General features: G+C 40.1%; 1 protein-coding gene across 1 annotated transcript; it reads right to left on the bottom strand.

Annotated features, from left to right (window-relative positions):
* Nucleotides 1-2569: 2569 nt before the first annotated feature.
* On the bottom strand, nt 2570-8852 carry LOC148024410 (putative pentatricopeptide repeat-containing protein At1g68930). Its single transcript, XM_087693580.1, has 2 exons — nt 8477-8852; nt 2570-2943 (listed from the first exon to the last, which is right to left on the bottom strand). Exons 1-2 carry the CDS (start codon nt 8850-8852, stop codon nt 2570-2572), a joined length of 750 nt encoding a protein of 249 aa, XP_087549706.1.
* Between the last annotated feature and the right edge of the window lie 9320 nt (nt 8853-18172).

The raw sequence follows: 18172 nt of genomic DNA, 5'->3' as shown, positions 1-18172 counted from the left end.
ACATCATTTAATGTCCATCTATGATTACCTTAATCGTGAGACACAACCAATAATTTAATTACATAAATGCGTTACGAGTTATATGTCCTATCCCTTGCGAGATGCCACAAGGACGCCTTCGCACAATTCCATCATATAACTTATGTATCATGCGTTGAAATTTGCAGCTACTCTGGACCATGGAGATGCAAGCAAAATACAAGTGCTCGACATGCCACTAAGTTGTATAAATCGAATGAGTAAATGCATTTAAATTTCCCTAAAAACCAACATGCTTAATGCATCCCTTCATGCAGAATTAATTTTTAAGAACCAAGGCAAGGTACTCGGGGTGGAAACTCCCGCGTGTGCTCCTCTCGCCTTTTGTTTGGGAGCCATTGACGCAGTAATTTTATTTCGGCAACTCTCCCCTGGTCACTTTCGCGTTTCAAATCCTCTATGTCCGAGATCTTCTCTTCTACGTAGGACACAGCCCTTGCAGATATGGTTTTAAGAAAACCCGGGGATGGCACGGGAGAACAGGGTTTATGGAGGCTTTAATAGAAGCTTCGAAAGAAGCTTCCAAGCTTCTGTTCCACAGTAGATGACGTGGAGAGAGAAATTGATTGGGAGAGGAGGAAGATGACGGTGAGTACGAAGATGATGATGATTATGATGATGATGGTGGTGAGGATGGAGACGGCAGCAACGGACGGCGGCGGCTCCTCACGGCAGCAGGGCGGACAACATGACTCCCTTCTCTCTCTTCCCCTCCATGCACTCCTACTCCACACCCACTCCTCTCACACTCCCTCTCCCCCGCCATGCAACGGCTGAAGGGGAGGGAGTTTTTAATTAAAAAAATTTGCACAAATTTATCCATTATCCCTTTTCCCCCTTGAAGGGGTGTTCCTGCGTAGGCTACGGGTTTTAAGCCTCGGCCTCTTATGCACAATGCGGGCTGAATTTTGTTGATGCACGCTGTCGAAGGGTTTATGAAAGCAGAGTCGTGTCTACAGAAGACCTTGATAAATATCAAGATGGAAGATCAAACAAGTGACTGAGAAAAATGATATCAAATAGTATTCATATTTCTGCCTTGAAGTTTGCAAAATATAGGGTGAATTCAAATCTGTTCAGTTCACTGATTTTAGGCTTTGAGATCCTTGACCTCAAGTCTTATGTTCAGAAATTCAGATTTCAATATACAACATTATTGCGAACTTCTTGGATTCTGATATCAATAATGTGCAGGAAACTGCCATCAGTGAGTTTACAAACAAGAGGCATGAACTGTAATAGAATCTTTACTATCCACCAAGATTATCAATATCTTCTGAATTCGTAGTCATTGTTCATATTTGGAGCCATGGAAGATAAAGATGTGTCATGAAAAACTTCAATCAGAGATGGAGAAATGAATTCATCGTGCTGCAACCACCTTACACGTACATAAAAAGCTACTCTCCTCATGTGATCAACTACAGTCCTTGTCAAACAAACATTTTGCCAGCCGCTTAAGTCGTTGCTTTCTTCCTCACGTATAGAAGCATCCGGACATATATGAAGTAGAACAGGAGAGATATGAGGAGAAGTGACCGAAACTGAGATTTGCAATGTTACTGGCTTACAGTCATGGTAGAGCTTTGATTCCATGTGCAAGGGCTCCCAACCATCCTAAGATTCTTTGACCACTCTGGGTATATGAAGCCGTCGCCTCGGAGATCCAGCCTCATTGTCACGATTCGTCCTGCGTATGCTCTCGTCCGAGGAGAAAATTGCCGTTTCATCACACCACCTATTCTTCACACATTATAACGCGGCCTTATAATGCTCTGGTCACCTTGCATTAAACACGTAAACTGGATAAAGGAATGGTGAAGCGCCTTCTGGACGAAGCAATAGGAAGGAGGCCTCCGACAGGGCCTTCTCTCACTTTGGCTTGCCGTCGTCTTCTGCATAGCTCCTTTATCATTGGAGTGGTCTCTAATTCGACTACAGGATGACCCCTTCAGCACGTTCCTCGATGCTTCAGTCTTCGCCTTCGGCTTTGTCGTCATCATTGTTGCTACCTTTTGCTATGTCTTCCTTCGTACTACAGAAGCTTCATCGTTGGCTTTCAGCATCACCATCCTTCTCTTCTGATGCGTTCTTCCATTCCACATCACAGCAACATCCGCCCTGATTCATCTTCCCCAGGTGCAGAGTCCCCTTCAGTCTGGACTACCTCCTTTTCGATGACCGAGAGAGCCCTCCATTAGCCACCTTTGCCTGATTTTTCTGCCGCGCCGAATCCTCTGTTTTTTTTTCTATTTTTCTCCCCGACTCCTCCCAGATTAGCGTAATCCTTCCTTTTTCCACCCAAAAAGCAGAGCTTTGCTTTTTCATTGATCTCCTTCCTCTCCACGTTCAGGTCCCCCGTTCTGATTCCGTCGATCCCCCAAAGTAGCACTCCTTTGCATGCTTCTACCCTCAGCTATTTCCGTCAAGCATCAGTTAGAATTGTGGGCCATGGAACTAGAAAAGATATTCCATTTTCAGCTCCTCAGCTTTTATGTCTATCATTAAACTTCTGCACACCCTTACTATACTATTGCACACCCTGATGAGCAAAGATGTTGGACATTAAAATGTAAACCGAAGACTTTCGTTCATTAGCATCAACTGCCAACTCAAATGCCTTCTTACCGAGGTCTAGGCTGCCCAATTCTCTGCATGCAGTTAGCACAGTATTCCAGGAGGCTTGATCAGGTTGGAGATGCATCTTATTCAACATAGTGAGAGCTGCATTGAGTTGTCCCAAACGGCCAAAGAGGTCAACCATGTGATTATAGTGCTTAATAGTTGGACAAATACCATACTCCTTGTCCATAGATTCGAAATACAATAGGCCTTTATCTATAAGACCTGCATGACTACAGACAGCGAGAACACTAGGAAAAGTGATACTGTCTGGCTGAATACCTTCAAATTCCATCAGTTGAAAAAGATTCAGAGCATCCTCACAAAGCCCAGATTCAGCATAGATTGAATACACAGAGCATAAATGTAATCACAAAAACTAAGTGTGCATAAAGTATGAAATCGCACACACTACTTTCAGGTGGTTTTCACATCTCGAATGCGCAGCAATACGACATCCACCCCCTCTAATCCTGCGCATCCTCCGGATGGGCCAACTTACCCATGATCATTATCATCAAGATCCACAAACAAATCAATCTCTTCGTTATGCATTTCCGGTAGATCAACAAGATTTTCAGCCATATCATCTGTCTCTTCCAATTCTGTCAGCTCATATGTTGCATTATCAAAGACATGTCTGACTATGTACGGCCCAAACCATCTTTTCATCATCTTCCAAAAAATCTGCAATAACTTCCTCATTTTCCGCATGGTTCTAGTGTGGCTCTCATCCCAAAATAGTTTCTGCCCCTTTCGAAACAGCTGATAAAAACAATCTGCTATGTGTGCAAAATGAGGTATCCAAATCATATAAAACACACAAGCTCCAATGAATCTCTGTATCTCTGAAGTGGTAGAACAATACTCCATAATCTTGCCTATAAAATCCACCTTCTTATCCACAGTCTTGTATTTCGTGTTAACCCTGGCTTCATTATGCTCTTCTGCATTACATAAACCTTGCTGTAAATCAGCAATTCTGCACTCCAATGGCTGAATATTCTCAGCCCTCTGCTCTATGGACTGCATAGAAACAGCCCCAAACTCTGAATGCTGAAATATTTCAGCAGTAAACTCTGTTGGCTGAAAATTTTCAGCCCTCTGTCTCTCTGAAAGCTGATCATAACCAGCTGGAAACTCTGTTTGCTGAATTTCTTCAGCACTCAACACTCTTTGCTGAGTTACCTCAGCCTCTGACTCAATCTGTGACATAAAATCTGCAATTTCATGAAACATGTCCAGGGATTGCACTAATACATTACCATGACAATTCAGCATATCAGTTTTCAGCATATCTCCCATCTCTGTCATCGTATCTGCACAAATCACACTGTCATACATACCATCTATGTGCTCATCATCCTCCAAAATTCCTGCATTTTTCAATTTTTTCTCCTTCCTGCATATATACTGCCTGGCAGCTCTGGACAATCTAGAAGTCTTCTGATAGCTCATTGAACTGTTTGCTGAAATCCCAACATAACCGGAGGAGAAAACACCGCTGCCAGGAGGCGAGAACTCCAATCTCCTCTCCTCTGTACCACCGTCGTCTCGCGAAACGGCGGTACCTAATGAAAACCCGAATCCCTCACAGTGGGTAAGGGTGCATCTCTGAGAGTATCCCTGTTTCTAACATGGTTCACACATACAGTCATAAACTGAACTGCTCTCATACCATCTTTACTGCGAATCCGTGCATAAGCAGATCCATCATCCATGACCTTTGTCTCCATGCGCATCTCTGTAATGAATGGCTGACCAAGAATTATGGGATACGAGCATGAATCCTGCACAAAGAAATGAAAATCCTCCTCTACATCACCAATAGAAACCCTGACACTAGGGCAAGCAGCATATAAATCACCTGTAGTGTTATTGGCGGCTCTCATACGCCACCCATGCTCTACATCCATAGGCCATCTGTTACTCTCATAAACTCCACGAACAATGAGATTAATCTCTGAACCATGATCAACCAATGCAACATAAGGCACCTGTTTCTCTCCAATCTTTACCATCGTCTCTGTAGTTGCTCTAGCCCAATGGCTCCGCGAAAAGTGACTACGCGGTATCAAAACAGGCTCATCAATTTCAGCATAATGCATAGGCTGAACCCTCTTCTCTACCTGCGGCAAAACAGAAGCATTATCAACCATAACCTCATCATCATCCTCATCCAACTCTCCAATCAAAACTCCCTGTGTATCAGTGGTAGCCAATGCATGTCTTTTCCTCTTCAGGACCTCCTGAAACTGATCCTGAAACTCTCTTTTTGAGATGCCTAAAATCTCAGAAATAGTGAAAGTCACCTCACTGCCAAGTATCTTATCATTAAAGATTTTCTTCATGTCTGTAGATGTCTCAATATCGGACATCAATCTGAATCCTGGCTGCTTTCTCTCTCTAGGCTCTTGCCTCTTTTCCCTCTTTTGAGCATCCTCCATCTGTCGATCTGGCCCTGGTCGTGAAGACGGTCCTGCAGTAGGTGGAGTAACAAACTCACCCCCTCTAGTCTTCTTAGCTGCACTTGGATTTTCTTCATCCCTCTTACGCTTCTCCTCAACAAATACATCTACACCATGAGATTTAGCCAAATAAGCATAAATAGAATACCTGTCAATAGGCGAGTCCCATCCTGTCTCTGATCTGATGCTAGAGCCTGCGCTAGTCAAAACAGTTTGCTGAATTTTTCCCTTGTTTGCAGCCTCCATAGCATAAGTCCATAGTGCGGACTGAGTCTCCGATCCCTTCTTAATCTGTACTCCATATGCAGAAGCATCACCTCTAGCTGTCACATAAGAAGTACGTGCAGCCATGTCCTCCACTAACTTCTTCATTCCACCTTTACCAAAATTGGTAGCAAGTGGAGCTCCTGTCTCAGTCAACCAAATCTTACCATCTTGCCCCCAATATACCAAATTCTGCCTCCTTGCATCCTGGAAAGAGTCACAATCCCTGCAATGCTGATGCTCCGTACTATCACACCAAATACATCTCCGATCTCTCCTAGGAGCACTAGGAGCACTCCTAGGTGCAATAGGAGCACTAGAAGAAGTAGCAGGCACAGTGGAAGCAAACTGCTCCTTCAACTTACCCACCAACTCCGCTTTGACTGACTCAAGTGTCAAATCTGTGATTCCTTTGATTATGTCATCAATAGAAGTAGGCACCGATGGAACAGATGGGTTTGGAGCAGAAGGTGTAGGCATCGGTCGTGGAATAGGAGGAATAGGTGGAGTAGAAACAGTAGGCACTGGCATAGGCCAAGAAACTGGCTGAGGAGGAGAAAAAATAACAGGGATAGAAGTAGGCATAGGAGCAGATGATGGTGTAGGTATCATGGAACCATTCTGTAGGCGAGTCTTCCATATCCTCCTCTTAGTCAATGTCGAGACTGCATCCTGAGCATCCTGCCAATCAGTTTTAAGACCCATAGGCTTCGTGCGATCTTCAAGAAGCTCACCCAATTCTTCTTGAAGAGCAGGATCTGCAGCTTGCAAGAAAAGTTCAACTTTTTCAACATCTAATGCTCTTTGTTCAATGGCATCAAGCTGACTATACCTCTCTTCAAATTCTCGAATCAACTCTGAAGCAGCAAGACCTTTGTTTGGCATGTAGACCCACTCTCGGAATGACCGTCGAGTAGCCATACCAAAATCCTCAAGGAAGTATTCTTCTTTCAAGGCTTTCTTAAAATCTTGCCAATGTGTATTTTGCATAAATAAATCAGTCACTTTTGTTCTCAAAGCAGGTGTGACAAGACGAAGGAAGTACTTACTCATAAGTCCAGCAGGAACTCCAAAAAATCCCATCTTGATCTCATATGTCTTCAAATATGCTGAAACATTACGCCCATCAAATAGCTTCTTCTCACTCTCAACCGCTTCAATAGCCTTAGTCGCGCTGTTTGCATTCTCCTGCTCCGAATAGAGTTGCCTTTGTTGAGATAACTGTTGTTGATGCAATTGTTGTTGCTGCTGCATATACATTTGTGTTTGCTGATTTTGGAGCTGCATATACATAGACATATTCTGCAAAATCTGTTTTAGATCCTCCGTTGAAGTACTTGACGCAGCAGTCATAGATGGAGCTGAAGTAGATGCAGCTGGAATTGAAGAAGAAGCTGAAATAGAGGCTGAAGTGTCTCCCATCCTGAAATTTCTGCGACGCTTTCACGTCGGGTTCACCAAAGATGTCGAAGGGTTTATGAAAGCAGAGTCGTGTCTACAGAAGACCTTGATAAATATCAAGATGGAAGATCAAACAAGTGACTGAGAAAAATGATATCAAATAGTATTCATATTTCTGCCTTGAAGTTTGCAAAATATAGGGTGAATTCAAATCTGTTCAGTTCACTGATTTTAGGCTTTGAGATCCTTGACCTCAAGTCTTATGTTCAGAAATTCAGATTTCAATATACAACATTATTGCGAACTTCTTGGATTCTGATATCAATAATGTGCAGGAAACTGCCATCAGTGAGTTTACAAACAAGAGGCATGAACTGTAATAGAATCTTTACTATCCACCAAGATTATCAATATCTTCTGAATTCGTAGTCATTGTTCATATTTGGAGCCATGGAAGATAAAGATGTGTCATGAAAAACTTCAATCAGAGATGGAGAAATGAATTCATCGTGCTGCAACCACCTTACACGTACATAAAAAGCTACTCTCCTCATGTGATCAACTACAGTCCTTGTCAAACAAACATTTTGCCAGCCGCTTAAGTCGTTGCTTTCTTCCTCACGTATAGAAGCATCCGGACATATATGAAGTAGAACAGGAGAGATATGAGGAGAAGTGACCGAAACTGAGATTTGCAATGTTACTGGCTTACAGTCATGGTAGAGCTTTGATTCCATGTGCAAGGGCTCCCAACCATCCTAAGATTCTTTGACCACTCTGGGTATATGAAGCCGTCGCCTCGGAGATCCAGCCTCATCGTCACGATTCGTCCTGCGTATGCTCTCGTCCGAGGAGAAAATTGCCGTTTCATCACACCACCTATTCTTCACACATTATAACGCGGCCTTATAATGCTCTGGTCACCTTGCATTAAACACGTAAACTGGATAAAGGAATGGTGAAGCGCCTTCTGGACGAAGCGATAGGAAGGAGGCCTCCGACAGGGCCTTCTCTCACTTTGGCTTGCCGTCGTCTTCTGCATAGCTCCTTTATCATTGGAGTGGTCTCTAATTCGACTACAGGATGACCCCTTCAGCACGTTCCTCGATGCTTCAGTCTTCGCCTTCGGCTTTGTCGTCATCATTGTTGCTACCTTTTGCTATGTCTTCCTTCGTACTACAGAAGCTTCATCGTTGGCTTTCAGCATCACCATCCTTCTCTTCTGCTGCGTTCTTCCATTCCACATCACAGCAACATCCGCTCTGATTCATCTTCCCCAGGTGCAGAGTCCCCTTCAGTCTGGACTACCTCCTTTTCGATGACCGAGAGAGCCCTCCATTAGCCACCTTTGCCTGATTTTTCTGCCGCGCCGAATCCTCTGTTTTTTTTTCTATTTTTCTCCCCGACTCCTCCCAGATTAGCGTAATCCTTCCTTTTTCCACCCAAAAAGCAGAGCTTTGCTTTTTCATTGATCTCCTTCCTCTCCACGTTCAGGTCCCCCGTTCTGATTACGTCGATCCCCCAAAGTAGCACTCCTTTGCATGCTTCTACCCTCAGCTATTTCCGTCAAGCATCAGTTAGAATTGTGGGCCATGGAACTAGAAAAGATATTCCATTTTCAGCTCCTCAGCTTTTATGTCTATCATTAAACTTCTGCACACCCTTACTATACTATTGCACACCCTGATGAGCAAAGATGTTGGACATTAAAATGTAAACCGAAGACTTTTGTTCATTAGCATCAACTGCCAACTCAAATGCCTTCTTACCGAGGTCTAGGCTGCCCAATTCTCTGCATGCAGTTAGCACAGTATTCCAGGAGGCTTGATCAGGTTGGAGATGCATCTTATTCAACATAGTGAGAGCTGCATTGAGTTGTCCCAAACGGCCAAAGAGGTCAACCATGTGATTATAGTGCTTAATAGTTGGACAAATACCATACTCCTTGTCCATAGATTCGAAATACAATAGGCCTTTATCTATAAGACTTGCATGACTACAGACAGCGAGAACACTAGCAAAAGTGATACTGTCTGGCTGAATACCTTCAAATTCCATCAGTTGAAAAAGATTCAGAGCATCCTCACAAAGCCCAGATTCAGCATAGATTGAATACACAGAGCATAAATGTAATCACAAAAACTAAGTGTGCATAAAGTATGAAATCGCACACACTACTTTCAGGTGGTTTTCACATCTCGAATGCGCAGCAATACGACAACGCGGAGGGAGCACTTAGCCACCAACATTTATCGTTGCGGGAGATTACTTTGGGTTGCTTTTTGCGCGGGGTGTGCAGGGTCTAGGATCATTAATATTTCGTGCGGAAATTTTACATGTACTCACCTTAGTCTTACTCCCCTCACCAATATTTAACCCAAAATTTCATTTTTTTGCCCTTCTTTTCCCTGTTTTAGCCTATTATACATCAACAGAAAACCCTACTGCATGCTCCAATGTTTTGCTCCTATCCTTCCTAAATGCAAAAAAAAATCATCAGGGAAATACCTACACTACTCCAATATTCTTTTCCAAGTCCAAAAACCAAAAATCTACTTACTGAGGAGATCAAATACCTCTTCAAACTCCCTTGCTTCCTACCTATCTACTCCAAGCATCGGTTCAGGAAAAACCCTACTTCAATGCTCGATTCGAAGCCTGCAAGCGATCAAGGCTTGAATCCATTGGTCCCGGCAACGAAACCAAAATGTAGTGGCAATCAACCGCCAAGACCCACAGACCGCTTATTGTTTCAAGCATTCCAAGTCGAGCACTAATGGCTTCCTCTCACGTAGCCGACACACTATCTATCTACGGGTATAGTGAGCTTACCTCCATGCCCGATCGAGTTGTATCCTCTCCCAAGCACTTCAGTAGCTCCACAATTCAAGTGCAAGCTTTAAGCAAGCTCGATCCTCAAGCTCCACGCTCCAAGCTCCATTTCTGCGAGCAAGACAATAGAAGAGAAGATAAGAGAAGAGAAGAAGGGAGGAGAAGAAGGAGAGCTTCTCCACCATAGTCCCTCACCCTCACACACTCACTCCCTCACACTCTCATGCTCCCTCTCTCAAGCACAAGCTCAAGCAAGCAAGCAAGAAGAAAAAGAATAAGAAGAAGAAGAAGAAGAGAGCTACTTTTGGCCACACACAAGAATGAGCTTCTCATTCACTTTTCAACTTTATATACAAAACTCTAAATCCCTTTTGGGTGGTCATCCCCTTATCCCCTTTTTACATGGCTGGCTGTGGCCTAGGCCCTTTTTCCCATTGTCCTCCTATCTTCCTAGCTTCCTTCCTATACTGCCCATCTACCTTTACAAATTGCATGGGTGAGAACCCGGCACTCTTAAAGTAAATCATGGTGCGCCCTGTGCCTTTTTTACACAAGTATTGACTTGCACTTTTTCTCGTGAGCCTTTCTCCTTGCTTTAGGACTTTTCTGTACTTCTTATGTTTCTACATTTTTCTTGGCTCACCTTCATCTTCAATTTCACTTTTTCCTTGGCCTTGTCTTCTGCTTTAGATTTTTCAGCTTTTTCACCTTGTTCATTTGAGGGTTAACAATCTTAATGGTGTCAAGATTCAACTATTTTTTGAAGCCATTGTAAACTCAACCATGTATACTAAGGGTAAGAAGATCAAACTAAATCCGTATATCTATGAGGAAGTTACAAAGATCCTTCCAACCGATAGAATAAAAGTTATAGATGACTCTAGCCGCCGCAACTACAAAAAGGATGGATTTCCTAAACTCCCTAAAAAATATAGATTCTAGACATCTACTCTCAGAATCCAAGTTACTTCATAAAGGATGTATCACAGTGTCATGCTTAGATTATAGTAGGGAATCCTTTTTTGGAAAAAAAAAGATGAACCTGTGAGCTATCTGAATAAATTTTTTTCTTATTTGATTACCTTGTACATCCATTGTAATAAAGACTGATTGATACTTTATCAATTAGAGAAATAATGGAACCTTATTTTTCCTTAGAATCCTTGAAATTGTAGTTTAACTTTAGAAATGGAAAAAGAGTTTTATCTAAAATTGTTTCAATAAATTAAGCGAGAAATAATTTGAGTATCAAACTCTAATATTAATTTTATATAAATTTTCTAAATTTTAATTTGTGAATTGTTAAAAAATTCCTAGAATTTCATACCCACAATAATTCCCAATGAAGCCCAAGAGAAACGTAATCTTTTGAAGCAAGTCAAACCTCCGATATTTGATGGGAAATGTAAGAATGTAGAAGCTGATGTAGAAATTTGGATAGAATCCATGGAAGATTATTTTACTACTGTTGGAACTACCCCATCCAACCAAGCCATGATAGCTAAGCTAAAATTAATTGGTGAAGCTCAACTCTGGTGGAAGCAATGGTGCCGAGATCAAGGTGTCCCTAAAAATACCATTACTTGGGATTTGTTGAAGGAAGTTGTAAGAGGAAGATATTTACCTCCAACTTATCACACCTAGAAGATGAACGAGTTCTTTAATTTGAAGCAAATGGGACTGACCCTAGAGGCATATTACTCCAAGTTTGTTTCACTTCTTAAATATGCACCGTCCATGGATATTGCTCAAAAAGTGTCTAAGTTCTACAATGGGCTAAATTCTCCTCTATGAACACTCATTTGGAATCAATGTGCCTAATATACCTCCAATATGCTTTGATTTGAGTTGCTCCTATTGTGTAGGAAGTACAATCAAAGCCTAAAAATAAGTGTCTAAGTTCTGCAATGGGCTAAATTCTCCTCTGTGATGAACACTCATTTGGAATCAATGCACCCAATAGACCTCCAAGATGCTTTTATTCCAGCTGCTCCTATTGTGTGGAAAATATAATCAAAGCCTAAAAATAAGTGTCTAAGTTCTGCAATGGGCTAAATTCTCCTTTGTGAATACTCATTTGGAATCAATGTGCCCAATAGACCTCCAAGATGCTTTGATTCGAGCTGCTCCTATTGTGTGGGAAGTAAAATCAAAGCCTAAAAATAATAAGTTATGGAGCTACAATAACCAGAACAAAGGAGGATTCAAAGGTTAAGCAAAAAGAATCCATAGTCAATTTCACCAAGGTTAGAAGAAAAATGAAAATCCCAATGCAATTGGAAATTTTGCTCCTACCCAGGGAAACAAGGATGGTCTTAGGTGCTTTCACTGTAATGAGGCAAGACATTTCAGGAGAGATTGTCCAAAGCTTGGTGGAAACCATCACCAAGGCCAATTTCGAGGTTAAGGTAGAGCTTCCTAAGGCCATGGTCAAGTAGTTATGGCAAGAGGAAGAATGTCAAATATTACCCTTAAAGAGATTAATAAGGAGGGAGACCCTACTATGGAAGAAGATATTGAAAAAGCAATTGTTCATGCTACATTCCACAAGACAAACATCAACTAGTCAGTGAGGTAAATCATTTAAAGTTTTGATTGACTGTGGAACTATACACTCATTTATTTCACCCAAGTGTGCTGAGAAGTTAGGAATAGATAGAGTAAATGCATTAAAACTACTTGTGGAATTAGCAAATGGAAAGGAAGTACTTTCTACACAGCAAATTGCCAAGGTAGAGTTTAACCTACCAGGAAACCTTTCAAGTATGAGATTCAGAGTAATGAACTTGTAAAGAAGCTAATTCCCATAGGAAGCCATTAAACTAGAAATACAAGAAATAGACATAAAATGCCAAGAAACCATATCCAAGGTGGCTAGGCATGAAATGATATTACCAATGCTTGCTGAGAATCAAATGATGAGTGGTTGTAGCATGGTATGCACCCCAAGCTATGGTGGCCAAGAGTATTCACCCTCTTAGATGGTGGGAGGTTGAGACCTCAAACATGCAATGTTGTAAAAATGGCAAAAATATCCTTCACATGTTACATCTCCACCTTTTATACTTAACCCTAGCCTACCCTAGACTAAGGCATTTATGCTTTACTATAAGACATCCCGGCCTAAAAGACCTTTGTTCTCAAAGCTTGAATTGGGACAATGTACAAGGAAATATTACAATGATAACTTTGTAAGTAATGAATCCATGTTGTAATGAAACTCCAAGTTGAAGAAGATCTTATATGTTGATGTAGTTCAAGTATGAAATCTAAGTATACTGCTGGAAACTGTCCAAAACATGCTATTGCAAAAGAATGGCCATAACTTAAAGAAGAAATGTCCAGTCATCATGTATGAGCTATAGAAATGTAGAGGAAAATCCCTAGTATCTAGCCATGCCATAAAAATCCAATTTTGATGACCATAGAGCAATTATGTTCATGATAAAAATTTAATACAACAAGTTGTCATGTTCAGATATTACTCTGTTTCTTGCCACAGCCATGGAAAAGAATCAAAGTATGATGATGGTTTCCAAGTAGACTCCTCCATGGGAAAACCTTGCCATTTAATAAGGTATTCCAGTAGTGAACGGTTCCTTAAAACCTTTTCTCTTTTGCCAATAATCTTTTCAAGCTCATAAATGATGAGACCATCTTCATTTATGGAAGGTAACTCCTCTAAAACCTTTATGGCTAGGCCCACATATTTCTTAAGTTGGAAAACATGGAAGGTAGAATGAATCCTTGTTGAAGAAGGCAAATCAAGCTTGTATGCAAGCTCACCAACTCGTTTGAGGATTTGATAAGGCCCATAGTAATCATGAGCCAACTTATTATGACCTCCTTTGAGAGAATCATACCTAGATTTAGGTACTTTGAGAAATACCCAATCTCCTTCTTCAAACTCCAAAGGCCTCCTCTTTTCATCAGCATAAGCCTTCATAACATCTTGTGCCTTTCTAATGTTTTCTTTGCATTGATGTAAAAGAGAATTTGTTTTCTCAACTTCAGCCTTGGCTTGTGGATTCACATCTTCATGGAAGAGAGCTAAAGGTATTTGCACTTTATATCCATAAAGCACGTCAAATGGCGACATGCCAATGCTCATATGATGAGTATTATTATAAAAAAACTCAGCAAGATGTAACTAATGATCCCACAAATATTGAGTGTCATGGCAAAAATGTTGAAGATAGACTTCCAACCATTTATTAACATGCTTCATTTGGCCATTGGTTTGGGGATGATATGCCATGCTAAGAGTCAAAATTGTTCCCATAGAAGTGAAAAAAATCCTCCAAAAACTTTCCATGAACTTAGTATCACGATTAGATACGATCTTCAATGGCATACCATGAAGCTTAAAAATACACTCCATAAATTATTCAGCCACTTGCTTTGTTGTAAACTGAGCCTTGGTAGGGATGAAATGAGCTGATTTAGTTAACTAGTGTCAGAGCATTTAGGGTTGAAAGTCTATTGCATGGGTAAGAGACAATAGGTGAAGGGAGATTCAAGGAGAGGAGTAGACGAAAGAGAAGGGGTTGAAAGAAATAGAAGATGTAGAATAGAGTTGAAGCCTATCAGATTATTTCTACAATATGAGAAGACAAATCTCTTGTAGACAAAAATGTATATAAAATAATACCTTCCTCTATGCTTCTTAGACCACCAATATGATTCTTCTATTGGCTTTGAAAGGGGAGTAAAATACCAGGACAACTGGCTAGAATTCTGCCAGATCACTCCTTCATCTCCCACTTCTAAGTGATGTTCATTGCCTGAAAACAGTGATTGCGCATCGCGCAATTTTGGCAATCCTTTTTTTACATAAAGTCCTCTTAAAATGGCTAAAAGTTACCTACTTTCTTTTAGATGTCATCCTATTCTAAAAGTCATCTACAATTCTTGGATTTTTATAAGAGATAATATCTAAAATATCAAACATTGGCTAAAGTTGTCAAAAAATCTAATATTTTTGAACCATCCACACTATGGACACTAACACTAATGTCTAAATGGCATTGGCTCTCTAAATCAATAAGAAAGCCCCACTCTAGATTTTTTCACACTATGACCATGTAGTGGCGCGACATCTACCCCCTCCTAACCTACACATCCTCTAGCATGTGCCAAAGCCTTACGGATCTGCAGTGTAAGAAGAAATATCTTCTGCCATGTCCATGTCTTCATCTTATACCTCTTCTTCTTCCATATTCTCATGTTCATGGTCAATATCCAACTCCTTCAACTCATATGCCGAAGACTCCCTATGTTTAAAGAGCTTGATATGTTTTCTAGCCACTGGAATCGTTAGACTTGTCCCATCCATCTCATTTAATGCATAGGTAGCATTGTAAAAAACAAAACTTACCACGTATGGAGCCAGCCACTGCTTTGCCATCTTTGGACTAGCACTATGCTGATTTTCCAAGCTACTATCATAAACCAGCACATAGTCCCCTTCCTGTATAGCTCGTGGTCGAAGTCTGTGTTGCTTTTCAAACCTCTTCTTGTTCTTGATCCTTGCAAACTTCAGCTTTTTCATGGCTGCCTCAATGTCTTCAGGCCTTCTTTCTGACTATCTAATGCATAGGGTCAGCAACTCTTCTCTATTCAAACCCTTTTCCCATGGTAGAACACTCCAATTAGCAATAGTCTCCTCAATAGGCACGATTGGTTGTTGTCCATACATTAATTCAATAGGCATATTGGTGCGCAAATTAAATGTTGGATGCATACGTAGCGAGCACCGGAAGGTCCCCAAGAACAAAGAACTCTACTAAAACTCATAAAAAGAAATAAGAGAGTTTACATGACATGAGGCAAAAAAATAAATTGGGTACAATCTCCCTCCATGCCTTGTGTGAGCACTTCACAAGGCATGCATTTATAAATTTATTCAACTCAAAGCTCAAAAATAGCCCAATTTTGCAATTAGCATGCTTTGGCTTTTGTGTTTGCTTTTGTCCAAATAAAGAATAAAGCTGTTGATTGGCCCAAGAGTCGCTCAAGAGTCAGACTGTGCCCAAATACAATGTCCAATAATGAAATATTTAAACCGAGCGCCCATGTGCATACAAAATAATAAATATTTATCAAGTGCTTCAATAAAGAAGCGCGCCTAAATAAATATTAGTGCCACGCCTTTAATGATAAGATGCACATCCATCAAAAATGATAATTTTTTCTAGGTAATTTGAATACACACTATCGCCCAGTGCTTTCCAATGCCACCTTCACCTGCTCTACATATCAACTGAAGCATTCACAATTGTTAGAAAATAATAAAATTAAACCGACAAATGTGAATACCTAGTAGTCTTCAACTACAAAATCAATAAATAGGTTGGAACTCTATCCTAACCTTAATTTAATACGAGTGCACTCTAAACTCATAAATGTCTATTAATTTAAATATGTATTTTGCAGAATCACCCACATGCACATTAAATTAACATGACGCCCGAAAGGGACAGGCGTCCCCGTCAATTTCTCGCACAAGAAATCTACCTTGTGTACAAGCCCCAATAAATAAATATAGTTTTATAGAATCCACCACAACACCTCATGGAATCCACCATGGAATTAAAAACTCACGGAATCCATCATGGTCTCACTGAATCCACTATGGAATATACCTCCTGGCATCATACCCACAGGGTGGGATAGCAATTGTCCACAATTGCTATTAGCTCAATGTGGAGTGAGCAGTGAGGGGTACACACTCAGGTCATGGGCATGCATCCATTGGGCTTCTTCAACAGGATGATTTTAAAACTTAACCAAATATCTAGAGTATCTACGGCCAGTTCTAGTGGTCATAAAGTTAGTGTCTAGAATAGTTTTAGGTTCAAGGATTTCAGTTTCTTCTTCTAATAGAGGAGGGTTTTCATAGACAGGGTGAATAGGTAATTGGCCTCTAAAAGGTCGTAAAAAATTGATATGAAAAGTATTGTAGATTTTCTAGTGTTAGGATAGTTCTAATTTAAATGCATTGTTATTGATTTTGTGAATGATCTTGAAAGGTCCATAAAATCTAGGGGCTAACTTAACAACAGGGTGTTTCTCAATACTTTGTAATATTCTCTTTTTAGTGTGTAACCAAACATAATCATCAACTTTGAAACTCATAGCTTTTCTTTTCTTGTTAGCTTATTTAGTGCATGGTTTCTGGGCTTTCACTCATGTCTTTGACTTCAGCAAAAATAGTAGCATGCATATTGGCAATATCATCAGCAACTTTAACTTTGTTTGATAATGATGTAACATGTGTAGGTAATCTATGTCCATAAATGATTTCAAAATGTGCTTTTTTTGTAGCTATATGTGGTGTATTATTGTATGCAATTTGAAGTAAATGTAAATGTGTATCCCATGTTTGTGGTTTTGAAATTTTGTATGCACGCAAAAGATTTATTATTGTACTGTTAGTGGCTTCTGTTTTATCCATTTGTTTCAGGATGAAGTGCAGATGAGAAATCAATCTTTGTACCTAAATTAGCAAATAAAGTAGTCCAAAAATTATTGCAAAATCTAGAATCACGATAAAAAATAATAACTTTTGGAAAACCATGGTTACTGAAAATAGTTTTCAAAAACAATTGTGCAGCTTGAGATGCAGTTAATGTTTTGTTGCATGGAATGAAATATGCTTGTTTGCTAAATAGATCTACAATATTCCAAATCATATCATGATTAGCTTGGGTGTTAGGCAAACCAGTTATAAAATCCATTGAAATATGTTCCCATAGTCGTTCAGGAATTGGTAAAGACATTAACAAACCATATTACTTACCATGGTGTCGCTTAATTCTTTGACAAATTAAACACTCAAATACAAAGTTAGAAATATCAGATTCCATCTACCGCCAGTAAAAATCTTCAACCAATGTATGTAAAGTAGAAATAATACCTCTATGGCCTTGATATGGGGGACAATTAATTTCGTGCAACACAAATTATCTAAATGGATCAGTTACACACAACCTTTTCTCATAAAACATAAATCCATCATAATAAGACAATGAATATATTTGAATCCAGTTATTAACAACTCATTAATTCCAATTAGCTTGAAAATTGGGGTCTTGGTCATAGGTATCTTTCATAGGGATAAGGGAATCAAAAGATATAATGGAGATATTATGGATACTTGGTCTTCTACTTAAGGCATCAGCAACAACATTTTCTTTTTCAGGTTGATATTGGATAAGTGGATGAAAACTTTGAATAAAAGTAACCCATTTAATATGATGCTCAGAGATTTGTGGCTGACTAAGGAGATGTTTGATACTTTGTTGGTCAGTTTTGATCATGAATTCAAATCCCATTAAATAGTGTTTCCATTAACATAAGGCTTGTACTACAGCTAGCAATCCCTTATCATAGGTAGAATACTTGAGCTTAGAAGGTTTAAGTTTGCAACTAGAATAGGCTATGGGATGTGAATCTTGCATAAGGACAACTCCTATTCCAGATCTTCTATAGCATCAATGACTACTAGGACGACGAATGGTCTGTTAAAGTCAGGTAATTGCAAA

The sequence above is a fragment of the Lygodium microphyllum genome, chromosome 15 (genome assembly GCF_053477565.2).
Source record: "Lygodium microphyllum isolate KBCC chromosome 15, Lygodium_microphyllum_v1.1.10, whole genome shotgun sequence".
Lineage (NCBI taxonomy): Eukaryota > Viridiplantae > Streptophyta > Polypodiopsida > Schizaeales > Lygodiaceae > Lygodium > Lygodium microphyllum.
This window is presented reverse-complemented; position numbering and strand designations above follow the sequence as displayed.